This window comes from Simochromis diagramma, unplaced genomic scaffold (genome assembly GCF_900408965.1).
Source record: "Simochromis diagramma unplaced genomic scaffold, fSimDia1.1 OVJJ01000293.1, whole genome shotgun sequence".
Lineage (NCBI taxonomy): Eukaryota > Metazoa > Chordata > Actinopteri > Cichliformes > Cichlidae > Simochromis > Simochromis diagramma.
Genome location: NW_024386801.1, coordinates 22224674 through 22242462, shown reverse-complemented (window position 1 = coordinate 22242462; position 17789 = coordinate 22224674). Strand labels below are relative to the sequence as shown.

General features: G+C 39.7%; 1 protein-coding gene across 1 annotated transcript; it reads right to left on the bottom strand.

Moving 5' to 3' along the window:
• Positions 1-13455: 13455 nt before the first annotated feature.
• LOC120730485 lies at positions 13456-15719 on the bottom strand. The gene is made up of 3 exons (XM_040026891.1): positions 14873-15719; positions 14142-14424; positions 13456-13977 (listed from the first exon to the last, which is right to left on the bottom strand). The coding sequence occupies exons 2-3, from the start codon at positions 14349-14351 to the stop codon at positions 13456-13458; spliced, it is 732 nt and encodes a 243-aa protein (XP_039882825.1). The 5' UTR covers positions 14352-14424; positions 14873-15719.
• Between the last annotated feature and the right edge of the window lie 2070 nt (positions 15720-17789).

Here is a 17789-nt window from a genome sequence, read left to right as displayed (position 1 = left end):
CTATTTCCAAGCACATTGTGCGCTATCGGTCCTATGTGCTGCAGAACAACATTCAATATTTAGTATTTACTGCTGTTTACACTTAGCTAGATTAACGTGATGGTGTTGTGTTTAGTATGTTGCTCTGTTGTTTTTGCTTGTTTTCTCTTCTTTTTCTCTCAACAGGTGATCCAGGAGATTTTTTTTCCTCTTCTTTCTCTTTTTAACTGCCCTTTCTCACTGTCCCTCTTACTTTCTGTTTTTCTTTTCCTTCATCTTTCTTTCTCCCTTTCCTATCCCTGGCTGATCAAATGGACCAATACGGCAAGGCCGTGATGATCCATTTGGCAAAGTACATCCATTGGGTATCCTTGTTGGTCTTCAGACAACAATTCTGACGGCTAAAGAACCAAATGGGACAGGCAAAAAGAAAAAAAAGAAAAAGAAAAAAAAAGAGAATAAGTGAAAGACAACATAAAAGATTTATGGATGTAGTGAAGGAGGAAATGGAGACTATTGGTGTGAAAGAAATGGATGCTAGAGACAGGGTGAGATGGAGGTAGATGATCCACACTGGTGACCTCTAAAACCAGTCAGAGTTGTTTGTTCATGCACTGCTTTGCTACCCAAAGCAGGGAAACAAAATACTTTTATGGTAAATAATAGCATCTAAAACTAAAACTTGAGCCTAAAAACCATTTGACATAAAGTTAAACCATACTATAAGGAACTAATACTCCATACATTGTTTAGCCACTTTTGAAACCAGTCTGTTTGACATTTAAACTTGTTTTAAACCATCATCCCATTTATGCTGGGATAAAAGACACAATGCCTTATCCATAATATTGTCTATTTTCTACTTAAAACATTTGATGCAAACATGATAAATGTCCTTGTGTATAATCAGCTGACTCTAGCTGAACAAACACTAATGTTACCCAGCAGGAGTTCCATAAATATATCACTGATATTGACTGATTGGTCTGCTGTGACAATCCAGGAGCTCTAAACAGAAGCTTCCAGCAGCCAGATAATAACAGCAATCATCTCAGCAGCAGCAGCAGAAATAGCAGAGCCGTCATCCTGCTGTGTTTTATCAGGGATGAATGAGGAGGCAAGATATCAGCTCCTAATATCCCCCTGCCGCTGTCTGTTGCTCACACCAGCACCACTACTGAAGCAAACGGATTCTTCATGCTTGCTCCCAAAGCATCACTCTTCCTCCTTCTCTTTTCCCTCCTGGCCAAGATTTTAGTGAAAACAGAACGCTGTGAAGAAAATAAAATAATTATCACAGAGAATCATTTTGAAATTTTAATAGAAGCAAAAAAATTACATGTATATAGATAAAGGGTGGTGTGGCAAGTTATCAGCGAATGCTATCAAGCTTGTACACACACACACACACACACACACATATATATATATATATGTATATATAGATTGTCCATATAAATTCCACAACAAGATCACCACGGATTAAGTTCACCATTAGCCATTATACCAAACCATGTACTGACTTAGCTTTACTCTATAGAAATGGTGGCCTCTCTTTCCTCCAGAAAATTGTGAAGATCCTGTGTAGAGATCCCTAGAAGAGCTGGCACAGGCATAAAAATAATTATTTAAACATGCATAAGAAAAAAAGCAAATAGTTGCATAATTCTAGGACGCTAGCTTGGTTTCAAGCTAGATTGTCAAAATAAAAGCTCCTAAATATTAAAAGGTGTTTACCAGGATAAACACGAATGACAGAACCATTCCTAGATTGTCTCCTTCTTCTCCCCTGTGCCTCTTATCCACAAAGCCCAAGGTTGTTTATTTTGCACCAGATTTCTCTTGTGGAAATTTAAAAAAAAATAGCCTTGGGCTTAGGAAGTTAAATGACTATGGCAACTGGGCCATTGGTAGCCTGTAATTAGAGTCTAGGTAGGGCGATTTACTGACCTGATAAAGTCTACTCAGAGACACAGCACCTGTATCAAGACTACCATTTTTCCTGTAAAGTTAGGCTACTGGTAATCATACCACAGTCTTTACACAGTCAAACCAATTCAGACTATACTATTAAGACACAGAAAACAGACACTCTAATGAGTGTCTCGGATGAGAGGTGAAATGTCTTCAAGCAACTTAAAGAAGTCCAGACGCTTTTCTTTCCAAGCTCCTTAGACTACGATGACCTGGATGACTGAGAACCTTCACAGACATATGTCTAAATGGTGAGTGATCAGAATTTTAGGTCGCCTTTCCTACCCAAATGTTAGGCTATGCAAGCCTTGTCTTAACCTGTATATGTGCTCCTGGCTGACCCACCTCTCTCTGTCTGTCTGTCTGTGTTTGCTTGTACACTAACCAAAATCTGTAAAGTGAAGGACAGAACACAATACACAGAACAGAAAATAACCTAACATGAAGCATCAAAGACAAAAGAAATCACTATGGATTTAGGGAAAACACAAAGAAGACCTCCCTGCACTAATTATCAAAGAAGCAACAATGGGGAGAGTCTCCTCGTTTAAATTTCTGGTGATGGATGTCTAGGAGGACTTCGTGTGGACAGGCAACTCCACTGCTCTGATTAAAACAAGCCTCAACAGCAGCTTTATTACTTCCTGACACTTAAGAAAGTCAATCCATCCACAGAGATGAGAAAATCATTTGACTCCCACTCCCCACACTGAATGACACAGGACTTGCTGCCTCCATAAAGCCTTTGAAAGATGGAACTGACCTTTCATCAGCACCTTTTGTTCCTCTTACTGCCACCTTACTGCCACCTCCAGGGCCATTCATAGCCCAGACACCTCCAGGCTGAAAAACAGCTTCTTCCCAAGAACCGTTACTGTACTAAACTCCCAGAAACACTCAAATTCACCATCTACATCATCCTAATCTCAGGACTATTATATTTGCATCACACCGTTCATGTGTAAAAAAAAATCTCATAACACTATGTGCATTATAATATATCTTATTTCATTATTGAATTCTCTCATGTCTGTTGGATACATCAGGTGCAACATTCTTATTTGTTTATTTGATTTATACAGCACAGGACGTGGTGCTCCTATCTTAGTACATGATTGGTATCTGTGTGTACGGTTGAGTGTGTGGGTATTGAAATATTGCTTTTGGGTGTACACAGCAAATGCCATAATAGGCAAACATCAGAATTTTGTAATAAAACCATCAAAGTTTTTACTTTACTTTAACCACCCCCCTTGGGGGAGTTGTGCTCTCTGGGTGCTCTTGTTACTCCTGGTATTTCTTTTGCCTCTTATTCTTTTATTTTTGCTTTTAATTTTATCATGTAAAGCATCTTAAACGACTGTTATTTCTCTCCCCAACCAGTCGCGGCAGATGGCCGCCCCTCCCTGAGCCTGTTTGGAGGTTTCTTCCTGTTAAAAGAGAGTTTTTCCTTCCCACAGTCGCCAAAGTGCTTGCTCATAGGGGTTCATATGATTGTTGGGTTTTTCTCTGTATGTATTATTGTAGGGTCTACCTTACGATGTAAAGTGCCTTGAGGTAACTGTTGTTGTGATTTGGTGCTGTATAAATAAAATTGATTTGAATTATTGTTATTTACCTCTTGAGCCCCAAGGGTCTTTCTGAGGTTTGATCAGAGGCTTGATCTCTCTGCCAACTGATGCAATTCCTCTTCTTTCCTTAGTATCTAACCTCACATACAACTCAATATAACCTATTCCTTTGCTACCTGTGTTTGCTGTATGCCTAACCTCCCAGTACTCCTGCCTTCTTTCTTCACCTCCCTGACTATCCCACATTTTCTTTGCTAATCAATTCCTTTGACTATTTCCCTGTACATCCTCACCAGGTCTCCTCATCCTCTTTTCTCTGTCCAGAGGATACACCGAATGCCTTGTGGTAGTTTCCCTCACCACTTCAGTTGTACCGTTGCAGTCATAAATCATCTGGAACTCTACCCTAAAGAGCCTTTCTCAAGTCTTTCCTGAACTCTGAGGAGCATTCGTTCTCCTTGAACTTCCACCATTTTATATCTCTTTTCCAATTTACGAAGTTATCCTACAGACTACTACCCAACGCCAAGCTACATTTTCCTCTTTCACTCATGTATGTGTGTTTAGAGCAGAAAAGAGACTCTTGAAGTATAAATGATCAAAGGATGAAGCAATCACACATAAGCAGTTGTGTTACCCCAGGTTACTGGTCAATGACTCATCCAACAAAGCAGAGCCCTCTTCTTCTGCTTCTTTTCTTTGCATTAAAATTTGACTTCATCCAAAAGTCAAGTCTTTACAAAAATCCTAACTCCTGTCTACAAGTAACACAAAAAATCTTTCTTATAAATGTGTAGAGATCATTATAACTGTAACCAGTGTTGGGAAGGTTACTTTTAAAATGTATTCCATTACAGAATACAGAATACATGCCCCAAAATGTATTCTGTAACGTATTCCGTTACGTTACTCAATGACAGTAACGTATTCTGAATACTTTGGATTACTTAATATATTATCATGCTTTTTACAACAACGTGAATGTACTATTGCTGTGTGCTTTATTACTATTACTGAAGGTCCGCGACTCCGAACTGTAGTAAAGGGACCTCTGACTAATACGGCGGGGTCCCTGTCGGCTTGTAGCCAAAAAATAGCTTTACTTTGTTGTGTGGGTCAACTTTTCTTGCGAGAGACAGAGAGAGGCGTTGAAAGACTGTTCCAACGGAACTTATTGTTTTCGGAGGAAAACACGAACACAGTGTACAGTCGAGTCTTAATAGCTTACTTACAACTGGGCTCGTCAGGCACTCTTCTTGGCTGCAGTGGTTATTATTATATTTACATGCTTCCAGCTCCCGTTTTTCCTCGATGACAACTCGTACCTTTCCACTCCCCTTTTTCTCCCTCCTCGCGCTCACAGACCCATAACGTGTATGGCAGTCCATTCTCCCTGCAACACGGACTACACTGCCCATGATGCTACATTCTTTAGAGCTATGCTTGTAGCATTCTGCCTGTTAGCTTAGCACAACAACAACAACGAAAAGGTGCTCTCTCACCCAGGAAACACACAGTCGCAGAGAGAGAGAGAGCGTCGCCCTGTAACCATGGCAACCGTAACGCTGCCGCCTGGAACAACAGAACATAGCTGTCAAACAAAACCCAAACAGTCCTGACCTGCTACAAAATGAAACAGGAAAGTACCGCAGTGTAATCCATTTATTTCAACAAAGTAACTGTATTCTGAATACCACCTTTTTAAACGGTAACTGTAACGGAATACAGTTACTCATATTTTGTATTTTAAATACGTAACGGCGGTACATGTATTCCGTTACTCCCCAACACTGACTGTAACCAACATGTATGTCTGTATGTATAAACACAGGGTAGCCTCAAACACTGATACTGGATCAGGACACATTGAGCTCATATTGTGAAGCACTGCCTATTGCCTAACATGTAGATGAGATCAACAGAAATCACATCGAGTTCTTCAGTGTATAAATGTAGCAGGCATAAACATACATAGAATTTATTTGCCGGTGATGTCACGCTTGCTGAACATGTAACATTAGTAATGAAGGAAGTATGAGTATTGCAGTAACCAAGCGAATTTAAGAACAGCATTTTTTTTTTTTTTTTTGCAGAAGGGAGAAGTTTGCCTTTAAGAAAGGATTTATTTAAAGCCACAAGTGGTCCCAGACAGAGGCCAAAAACCCTCTTGCTTGCTTTTCATACAGACTTGTTATGTTTGATGACCAATCTCTGGTAAAATCTATATGAAAAAATCTGCTAAATTTAAAAAGACCGTTAAACTGTCACTGGGTTTCATTGCTGGATGGAAAATATTTTAACAACTTTTCACTTTGCATTTTCCTGTCTTTTGACTTCAGTCCTTAAACTTCCATCCAGCTCTGTACTGTACATGCAGATACAACTTGTCCTGCACATTAGGAGCAGAGTGTGTTCAGAGCGGAGTGGGAAGTCATTACTGTGACTAATGACTTGCTGAAGGCATTTGCAGCCTTCGCCTTATTAGAGCACTGATGATGACACCTCCAGCAGGGAGAGGACACGGAGAAGTTAGGGAGGGATGGGGGGGCAAAGGAAAACTGGGATCCAATTACCACCAGTGCTAAGCACTCTCTGCGGGTGAGTGCTGGCCTTTTCTCCAGGCAGCAGTGGTTATGGAAGGTTATGTCGTCAAGGGTAGACAGGCAGTGGTGAACACCTCAGAGAGAATTTTCCAGGTCAGAGAGATTTAAAAAAAAAAAAAGTTTTCATCTTTGTTTGAGGTCAAGAGTAACACCCTGCTACAGGATACATATGTGCAATCCTTCTTTGGTAGTAGATCAAAAGACTGAGAATACACGTAGAACATTTTATTGAAAAGATAACAAGATATGTGATTTTAGTATAAACTCCTTCGTCTATGGATTCTAGTATTTTACAGTTATAAAAATCAGTATTGTGATGCTAAGATTGTACTAGGCCACTGTTTAGGAAAAAAAACTCAAACAAACTAAAAACAGGTGACCGAATGGCTACATTGTTGTCTTGTATTTCTAAATATAACCCAAAATTAATCATGATCTAATTTTGGTCATCAGCCATTTAAGTAGCTTAGCAATGGTGGCAGTGAGGAGAATGTTTACCTATAAAATATATTGGTTACCTCAAATGAATAGCTAATAATAATAATTACAAATCTGTGACATTTATCACAATAAGATTTGCATTGTATAGACTGTTCTTTAGTTTAATTACTCCGACTTATGGCACAATGAATTCTTCTTCTTCTTTCATTAAGACCAACCTATTTGCTTCTATATTTTGACATTTAAGTTAACCCTTTCAGACCTACCATAGAACCAAGTCCGCCAGAGCTTACTTTATATTTTTACATGCTATAGTGCCATTTTTGGGAGCATTTCAAGTTGCTATACATCAATACAACTGTTATAGCCCGAATTTTAATAATATTTATGCATTAAATCCATAGTAACCACATAAATTGCAAAAAAGTGCAATAAACTACAGACAAATTGAAAATCGTTTTTGTTTTGTTTTTTTACATATATTTCTAATTAGAGAAATTTAAGAGGTTTATCCCTCAAAACTTTAAATACAAAAAAGTTGCAAAAAATAGTTTACAACCACAGGAAATTTATTTTGGGTGTCTTCATAGTTTTATTTTTGAGATACACCAATTTTTATATACTGCAGAAAAACGAAAAACAATCCAATGATGCAAATTTGCAAAGAAAACAGCATGTGCATCAAAATAAACTATTTAAAGCAGTGCAATTTGAGTTCTAAGCATCCCAGCAACTATTCAGAAAAGCATAAAGTCAAACATGACTGGGACACCAGTATAGGCTTTTAAGGCCTACAAGTAAGAAGAAGAAGAAGAAGAAAGTGTACTTTATTGGTCCCCGTGGGGAAAATTCCTCTCTGCATTTAACCCATTCACTCAGTGAAGCAGTGGGCAGCCATTGGGCGCCCGGGGAGCAGTGTGTAGGGACGGTACCTTGCTCAGGGGTACCTCAGGGTAGCTGTTCAGGGGAATCGAACCCCCGACCTTCCGATCATGGGGCTACCACTCTACCTACTGAGCTATCCCTGCCCTAAAAAACTACATGTTCCGCGAAAATTATGTCACTTCCGGTTTTGGGCAGGTAATGGCAGACATGCCATCGTTGGCATCTATTTCAATGTAGGAAGTGTTACGAACAGCTGATCAGATCGGCAAAGTGTGTTTCTGGAATATTATGTTTTTGTTCCTGCAAGTGGTTTTTATGCAATTTTTGCAAAGCTATATGTGGAAGGAAACCATGACCTAGCACAAGCTGATGGCACAAGATGTAAGTACACCTCCTCCGGTTTCATGTGCAAAAAAAATTATTGCGCTAGCTTACCTGGTTCCGGTTTTACAGGGATTTAAAAATAGTTAGCAAAACAGAGCGTGCCCGCTCCGACCGGCTTTAAAGGGTTTATCAGAGACCTCTTCTTAGATGTACTTTATAAACTGTATATAAGTGATGGATGCTGTCACTATGCTATGACCCACTGTTATCTCTGCATTTTGAAGCCTTAGTGTTGGTATTTCAGATCCAGGACTGTGAAGTGCTGTTATTTGGATAGCAAGCTACATCCACAAATGACTAAAGAGCCTTGCATAAGCATATGATACCTTATGTGGCAGATTTCATCAAACCGGTCCAGAAGGTATCAACACTACAAACTTGGTTAAGACGTTTCCTTCAGTTATTGAATATGAAGCTTCACAGAGAGGTGATGGATAGAGTCGTCTATATTGGCATATCTGTCAAAGCAGCCATGCCCCTAATTTAATATCCACAGAACTATCCCATCTCCACAGTTAAGAGAGGTAAAATTAGCTACAGCTCTATAACAACTATGAAACAAAGGATTTAAATTCAAATTCTAATGTGTTTCATGTTTATCCCAGCAAATCACTGTCATCTCAGACATGGTCATATGGCATTATAACGGGAACCAAACTATCCAAACGTCCTCTTAACAGGAAAAAACAAAAAACCTGGCTCAGTACCTTTCAGTCTGGACTGAAAACTGTTTGCCCATAGTCAGAGACCCAGGTTTTATCACCTGCAACGATCATTCACAAAAGGTTAAAATTGCACAGTGCACAGCATAACTGGTTAGTTCTCTCAAAATCTCTTTCTATCTAAAATTACCAGTGGTTCTGCAGTATCTGTGCAAGTGTGAAATGCAAGAGAAGATTAACTTGAATGAGAGATCAGCAAAATTCAAATAAAGCTATGAAACTATTAGCATCTAATGTATCCACAGAAATGTTGACAACAGGTATTGCTAGCTGTAATAAGTTGGACTCATGAGAAATGAGCAGATGTTAAAGAACTCTGACAATGATCAGATAATTATGACCAGACAACTGAGTTAGAGCATCCTTTAGTTTCTTTTAGTTCTGCCTGTGTAAAGTCCGTGTTTTCTTAGTCTGCGTCTTTGTGTATTGTTTCCCGTTTTATTTTGAAGGGTTATGTCTTATGTCAGTGTGTCTAACTTCACTCCCCCTGTCTCGTTAGCCCTAATCTCTCCCAGCTGTGTCTCCCTCCTGTTTCCCTTTCCCTGATTACTCCTCTGTGTATATAAGCCCTGTGTTTTCCTTTGCTCTCTGTTGTGTTGTACCCTCATATTTACCTGTGTGTTCCTGTTGCCACTGGTTCATTGTCAGTTCATGTTTTGTTTCATCACCAGCAATAATGCTGAGGTTTTTTGAGTTGCAATTCAGTATCCGAGTCCTGCATTTAGATCCTCATCTCCGCCTGCCCGCACACAGAGCCCTGACAGTAGGAGGAAGCCAAGACACCAAAACCTTACCAGAAAAGGTCATAATTGGCTCCTCTGTGTATATTTTTGAGGCTCAGTTTTCTCTGTCGACCCTCCTGCTCTGGATCAAGTGACATCTGTATTCACCGTCTCAGCACTGTGTTAAACAGCAGGGTTTTGCTGACTACTTCTCTTTTTTTCTGAAGTGAAGATATTTTTCTGTCTCTGAAGATTCCTCTGCCTCCCGTTGAGCTTCTCCTCTCAAATTGCTGTTTTCATCTCTTTAAGACATCAGTGAATTTCTCTCCTTCACCTCAGGTTCATGCTGTGCCAGTTTGCTGTGTGGAGACAAGCACTCAGAGTTCAGTGAGCACAGAGGAGAACGCTTTTTTTTTTTTTTTTTTTCTTTTTCCAGAAGACCACTGTATTTACTATATCTCAGCAGCTTGAGAAAGGTATATAAAAGAGTATGTAGCATATAGGGGGGAAAAAGCTTGGGTGATTTGGTGGGTGAAGGGGGACTTTTTTTCTCTCTCCTGAGCCCACCTTCCTTGTGGTCTTTTTAAAAATAAATTTATTTTTATTTTCCGAGGCAAACATATTTGTTCCCCAGGTTTTTCCACTTCTTTCTATATTTCCTCAGATTCATTTTAACGTTTTTGGAATCTAATTGTGTGCATCAGTCCTTGTGTCGCACTATATTTTTTTTATTCCTTATACTAAGGTGATACATTTTATTCACTAACTGATCAATTCAAAAAATGCAGTCTTTGCTACTGATTTTCTTATAACCTTATTATTTCTCAATTTTTTCCTAGTTTTCTCACGTCATTTTATTTCCTTACACATACATTTTTTTAATCCAATGATCTTTCCAGAATCTCCTGGTTTTCTCTTATACTGTGGTTTTAATTCTGGTTTGAAAAAATGTGTTTTATTCTTAGAGTTTAATTTAACTTACTGAACATTTATCGGTATTCTTCAAGGTTTAATTTAGGGTCCTGTGTACAATTTATATAGTTATCTGTTATTTTTAGTGTTTTCCCTATTTTCTTCTTTCCCCAGCTAATAGAAATATATATTGACACTTACTGAATATGTTTTATCCTCCACACTTATCCATTGTACTTCCCCCTCTAACCCTTCATCACTTGCAGCATTTGACCTCCGACCTCTTCGTGGAGTCAAACATCTTCATTAACTCAAATTACAATGGAAGTGGAAATTGATCAGTAGTATTGGTTTTTCTAGATGAACTGTGGGAATAATGATCACTACACATTAGATCAGCTGTAAAAACACAGATGGGACAACAGTGGCAAACTCTGAACTTAAAAAAAAAAAAAAAAAAAAGGTCAATAGATAGTCAATAGATTATCTCTCCTGGTTGCATCGATCATTATTTAAATTGATGTAATGATGTTAACCTTTTTGGGGGTGGGGGTTCAGAAAATAAACCCAGAAGATTTGGTGTTGTTTTGAATGTTAGTTATGACTATAGATCATAATCATGCTTGGATTATTAAGTAACAGACCCCTTGGCACAAATGTTTAATGAGCCTTAGCCAACTTGTTTTAAGGATCACACTTTCTTCAGTAATCAGTCATATTGTACAGGAATGCATGCATACACTTACACAGAACAGACCATAACTTACTAATAAATAAATAAATTTTTTTACAGTTTTTCTCAGTTGCTTTGGTGCATTTCTCACAACAGAATTGATCTCTGCACCACTACTAAGGCTCTTCTCAAAACAATTAGTGCAAACTGCAAAACATGGTGGATAACTTGCAAAAGTGAGTCACTTCATCAAAAAGAAAAGTCAGTTGTTCAAAAGCAAGTCAGTTGCTCAAAATACTGTAAGTAGTCAATGCTTCAAAAGTCCCTTAATCAAAACAGATAATACAGGGAGTGCAGAATTATTAGGCAAGTTGTATTTTTGAGGAATAATTTTATTATTGAACAACAACCATGTTCTCAATGAACCCAAAAAACTCATTAATATCAAAGCTGAATGTTTTTGGAAGTAGTTTTTAGTTTGTTTTTAGTTTTAGCTATTTTAGGGGGATATCTGTGTGTGCAGGTGACTATTACTGTGCATAATTATTAGGCAACTTAACAAAAAACAAATATATACCCATTTCAATTATTTATTTTTACCAGTGACACCAATATAACATCTCCACATTCACAAATATACATTTCTGACATTCAAAAACAAAACAAAAACAAATCAGCGACCAATATAGCCACCTTTCTTTGCAAGGACACTCAAAAGCCTGCCATCCATGGATTCTGTCAGTGTTTTGATCTGTTCACCATCAACATTGCGTGCAGCAGCAACCACGGCCTCCCAGACACTGTTCAGAGAGGTGTACTGTTTTCCCTCCTTGTAAATCTCACATTTGATGATGGACCACAGGTTCTCAATGGGGTTCAGATCAGGTGAACAAGGTGGCCATGTCATTAGTTTTTCTTCTTGTATACCCTTTCTTGCCGGACGCGTGTGATGGAGCATTGTCCTGCATGAAAATCATGTTTTTCTTGAAGGATGCAGACTTCTTCCTGTACCACTGCTTGAAGAAGGTGTCTTCCAGAAACTGGCAGTAGGACTGGGAGTTGAGCTTGACTCCATCCTCAACCCGAAAAGGCCCCACAAGCTCATCTTTGATGATACCAGCCCAAACCAGTACTCCACCTCCACCTTGCTGGCGTCTGAGTCAGGGCTGAGACAGGGCTGTCACAATTACAAGTCATTACACCAGCACCTTTGGTCACAAAATCAAATGGTTTGAACATGTTCTCATTGTGACGGATTTCTTTGTAGGTGCTTCCCAATGACATGTCAAGTCTGGACAGCATGCATGGCATGTTGAAAACCATAAATTGTAAAGGAAAATCAAGACACTTCATATGCACTCTTGATAATATTTAATTGAAACTGTTCACAGCATTGTGCAACTGGGGAAATACAGTAAATCAAACATTTTACAGCAAACATAAACTCACTTAGACAGTAAACCTTACTGCAGTAGTTATGAAACAAAAAAAAACAACAACAACTGGAAAACAGACACTGCTGCATATCAATCATTGATATCTAGACACTCCCGTCTGTCTGCCCACATATTTGCATCAACATCACAGCGAATGTCAGCTCTATCGATGCATCGGGGAAAGTATCTTCTGGAGTGTCGAATCCACCCTCTGCAGGACTCTGCTGTGATGTCGTCACAAGCTGCATCCATAGCTGCTAGCAGTGTTGGGAAGGTTACTTTTAAAATGTATTCTGTAACGTATTCCGTTACGTTACTCAATGAGAGTAACATATTCTGAATACTTTGGATTACTTAATATATTATCATGCTTTTTACAACAACGTGAATGTACTATTGCTGTGATTTATTACTATTACTGAAGGTCCGCGGCTCTGAACGAGACCTCTGACTAATATGGCGGGTTCCGTGTCGGGCTCGTAGCCAAAAAATAGCTTTACTTTGTTGTCTAGGTCAACTTTGCTTGCGAGAGACAGAGAGAGGCGTTGAAAGGCTGCTCCAACGGAACTTATTGTTTCGGAGGAAAACACGAACACAGCGTACAGTCAAGTCTTAATAGCTTACTTACAACTGGGCTCGTCAGGCACTCTTCTTGGCTGCAGTGGTTATTATTATATTTACATGCTTCCAGCTCCCGTTTTTGCTCAATGACAACTCGTACTTTTCCACTCGCCTTTTTCTCCCTCCTCGCGCTCACAGACACATAACGGGTATGGCAGTCCATTCTCCCAGCAGCACGGACTACACTGCCCATGAGGCTACATTAGAGCCATACCTGTAGCGTTCTGCTTATTAGCTTAGCACAACAACAAAAAGGCGCTCTATCACCCAGGAAACACGCAGAGAGAGAGCGTCACCCTGTAACCATGGCAACCGTAACGCTGCCGCCTGGAACTACAGAACATAGCTGTCAAACAAAACCCAAACAGTCCTGACCCACCACAATATGAAACAGGAAAGTACCGCCGTGTAATCCATTTATTTCAACAAAGTAACTGTATTCTAAATACCACCTTTTTAAACGGTAACTGTAACGGAATACAGTTACTCATATTTTGTATTTTAAATACGTAACGGCGGTACATGTATTCCGTTACTCCCCAACACTGGCTGCTAGCAGGGTCATTTGGGTATGTGGATGCCTGTCATATACCTTCCACCTCCAGGAAGAGAAAAACTCCTCAATTGGATTTAGGAATGGAGTGTAAGGAGGAAGAAACTCCATAAGCATCCTGTCGTGTGCTGCAAACCACTGCCTGACTACAGCAGAGTGATGGAAGCTAACATTATCCCAAACCACTACATACATTGTCCGATTGTCACCAGGATCATCCCTTTTATTTTGTGGGATTAGGTCCCTATAAAGAGCGTCCAGAAAAGCCAACAGGTGTTGTGTATTGTATGCACCAATACGAGGAATATGGGTGTGAATGCCATTTTCTGAGATTGCTGCACACATTGTAATATTTCCTCCTCGTTGGCCTGGGACATCAATGGTGGCTCTTTCTCCAATGTGATTTCGTCCACGCCGTCTGCCTTTTGCGAGATTGAATCCCGCTTCGTCAAGATATACAAACGTGTGCAGGGGTTCCCTGGCTTCCAATTCCAGGATACGCTATACAAAGGATGAGAATAAAAAAGTCTGTAATAGTGCATTTGGCACAACAGATTGTACAGTTTGAATTGTAACTAGGATTACAATAACATGCATAAATGTAAGTGCAGTACATGGCCTAAACTTTTACAGTAAACAGAGGTACATATGCAAACATGTTTTACCTGTACATACTGGTGACGGAGCTCCTTCACTCGATCACTGTTCCGTTCAAATGGTACTCTGTACAATTGCTTCATGGACATTTCATTCCGTCTGAGGACTCTGTCTATGGTGGAAATTGATATTGACTGAATATTTCCGAAGATGGTGTCATCTTCTACGACAGTTCTTTGTATTTCTCTCAGTCTCAAAGCGTTGTTTGCAGCCACCATTGCACAAATTCTTTCCTCTTGCTGCGGAGTCAAAAGTGGACCTCTTCCACCTCTTCTAGGTTGTCTGGCAGTCCTTTTTGAGATGCAGATGAAAAAACACAAACATAAATAAGCGCAAACATGCTTACAGTAATTGTTACATGACTATCATTCAAAACTCCTTTCTTTACAGCATTACTGTATTGTACCACAGCACACTATGCCTCACCTGGGCCAAGTCTGCGCTTCAGTTACAGTACGTCTATATGTAAAGATCTATAAGGTCATGTCCTAATGCAAGTCTCCTGTATGACTATGAAAGTGCAGAGCAAATTAGTTTGTGCTGAATAACTACATTACAGTATGCTCACCTGTTTTCCAGACGAAATGTCTGAATAATAGAACTTAACAGTAGTTCTCCCAACATTTGGCTGCACCCTTCGACCAGCCTCGGCCATTGTGAGGCCATGGTTTATCACATGATCCACAAGTGTTGCCCTGATTTCGTCAGGAAGGTGTCTATGTGGTTGGCCTCTTCTTACCCGGTTTTGTCCTCGTCCTCCACCGATCCTCACCCCCTCTTCCACAAGGCTGACGTTCCATGTTCTGCAGTTTTGTAGATTCAGTATGCACCTCATGCCAATCCTGTCTGTTGGTTTACATTATATATATACTTGTAGAGTAGGGGATACTGTAACGCGATTCATCTGTGACTGGGTAGAAGAGGCTTTTCATTGGTTGCAAGTAAGAGTAACACACACTAATTTTCATTAGTGTGAGATAAGGTTCACCTGAGAAAAGTAATTTATGGAGATTTTCATGGAAACTATTAAAAATAGGGTTTTCAAAATGGGTGTACAAATTGTTTGACGAGATGTTCAACAATTTTGAGTGCACTGACACAAGCAATGAAATGAAGACTATTAGTTGTAAGGACAATGGATATTCAGCCGGTACAAGTATAAATAATTGTGACATTCATGATAAAAGCAAGGAGATAGTGAGGAATTGCAAGTCAAAAGTGACCATTCTTTAGATATTTGTACTTACTCAACTGCTTCATGTCCAAAGGCATTTGCCTTGTGCAAAGTTTAATTCTGTTGTGAGAAATGCACCAAAGCAACTGAGAAAAACTGTAAAAAGAGAGAAAAGTAGCCATAACAGTAACATTTCACTAAAACCTCTGAAGTACATTATTTAAAGCTGTTAAAGCACATTCATACACATACATCTCTGTTTTCCAGCAGATCACCTCCTCTTTTTCCTCCTCTGGCAGCTCCTGCAGCTCCTGACAGTACCACAGTCCCACTCCCAAATGAGTGTTGAAACAATAATGAAGCCCAGAGAGCTGTTATCAGGAAAAGCACTTTTAGGATGTATCCATTTAGAAAACCAATAAAGTTTTGTTTTGTTTTTTAAACACAGACTACTGGATTCTACCAATTATTTATTTATTATGATAAAAAAAAAAAAAAGTGTTTTGATAATATTTAAGATAATACAATTCTGGACTTTTCTTTTCCATTTGCCTCTTGGATGGGCTCCCAAATGTATACGGGCCCCTGGGCATGTGCCTAGAAAGCCCAATGGATAATCCACCCCAGATCATAATACATTTGTGCGAGACTTGATTAAGTGATTATCAGTATGTGTGACTACTTCTATAATTGTAGTAATTTTGTATTTTGCTGACCTGGAGCTTCAAGGTGTTGTAACCCAATCTTCCCGGGAGTGTACCTCATAGCAAATTCACTCGATGGTGAGATCATGCAATGCTCAGAGAAAGAGCAAAACAAAAAACAAAAAAAAAAAACGAACTACATCTCAGACTCTATGGACCTCAGTTAGCATGTTAAATCTTAAAGTTAATGACAATAAATTTAGAAAAACATCAAACAAGTATGGCTGGCCTGGAAGGTTTAGAAGTTTTTTGAGGGTTTTTTTCTGTTGTTGATTCATATGTGATTTGGAATCTGCAGATTTACCCATGGCTAACCAATAAACTAATCATGTACAAAATGTGGCAGCACCATTAAACTCTATTCCAGTGCAGGTGGATGTGCTATGGTGTGTGATCGAGTCTGTTATCCCAGCTTGTTATTTCTGAGATGTGACCTGTCATCGACACACATAGTGTGTCTCTAACATATGGAGCGTGTTTACTCACGCAGAGTGCATTTTCTGCTTCACATGACAAATTTCTAACAGTGAACAACACAGAGGATGTCTGACAATGGATCTGGTGAACACACAACAGCAGTGTCCATTCATAATATATCACATCTTTCTGTTTAAGAACACAGCCTCGTTTCTGCTTCATTTATCTGCCAGGAGGCCAAACTCTGGGAGAAAGCAAGAGGTCACTCTAAGTTTGCTGTTCGCCTTCCATTATTGACACATTTGTCAGTACAAAAGCATGTTCGCCTGGTCATTGCTGTCAGGTCAGATTTAACCTTTGGATTTTTCCAAGCTGATTTTCCTGTGTGGTAATTCCAACCATCCAAAGAAGCCTTGTACCAGAAAGAAATTTGTGCAGTGGTGTGACGGAGTTACATCGCCCCAGCCGCAGACAGCTGATCGGGGCGCATATACGCACCGCCACCATTAGTTCTAACAGACACCAATAAATAAAAGGGGGTGCGGGGGGGATTTGGAGCAGCATAGAGGGTGGCCAACTTATTTCCCCTTACCTTGTTAATAAAGTCGGTCGAGGAGACGCGCTGTGATCTCCAATGATGCGGGATGATGCAAGCCGATGGTATGGTGTTCCGGGGTTTAAATAATGGGTTCACGTGGGCTTGGACGGTCACGTGAACTGCATCCTTTGTTTTGGATTGTTTTAATGTTTTGTGAAACATTGTAGGCTGATTGGAAGTGGCCTAAGAGTCTGTAAATAGATATGTGTGTTGTGAGACTACAGCGGGAAAGAAGCTGAGGGGGTACAGTGGGGATTAAAGTAATAATAAAGAAATGATTGTTACGCCTAGGGGGAGGGGCTATGGGATATAAGAGACAGGTCATACGGGGTGGGGAGAGAGCCCAGTGAGCTGTTACAAGGAGGGTAACGTGTAGGCTGGGTCGGGTATACAGACGTTTTGTTGACACTGACCTAAGTCAATTCTATTTGCTGTACATAATAATTTTCTGTGCACTGGGGAGGCCGGCTAAATAAATTATCCACCCTAAAAGACCTTACCGACTACGCCTGAGTTTGTTGTCCGGGAGAGGGTTAAAAGAGGACCCCGCGACATCACAAATCTGCTGAGGCTAAAATGGAAGGAGGGGTTATATTTCTACTTTAATTCCTACCTTCTGTAATACAACTTAACATACATATGTGCATTCTAGGTCAAAGTTAGATTTTAAAATGAAAGAAGAGGCTGTACTTCATCTTTGCAAGATTGCCATTTTGCCATGCCATTACTGGAACCTGGAACCCTCTAAAAATGTAATGATATC

What these genes read in the sequence shown, in the direction of transcription:
- LOC120730485 (XM_040026891.1), bottom strand. Translation starts at nt 14,351, where the DNA reads ATGGTGGCTGCAAACAACGCTTTGAGACTGAGAGAAATACAAAGAACT. An exon ending in TCCGTCACCAGTATGTACAG is followed by an intron (nt 13,978 to 14,141) that starts GTAAAACATGTT and finishes TCCTTTGTATAG; the next exon opens with CGTATCCTGGAATTGGAAGC.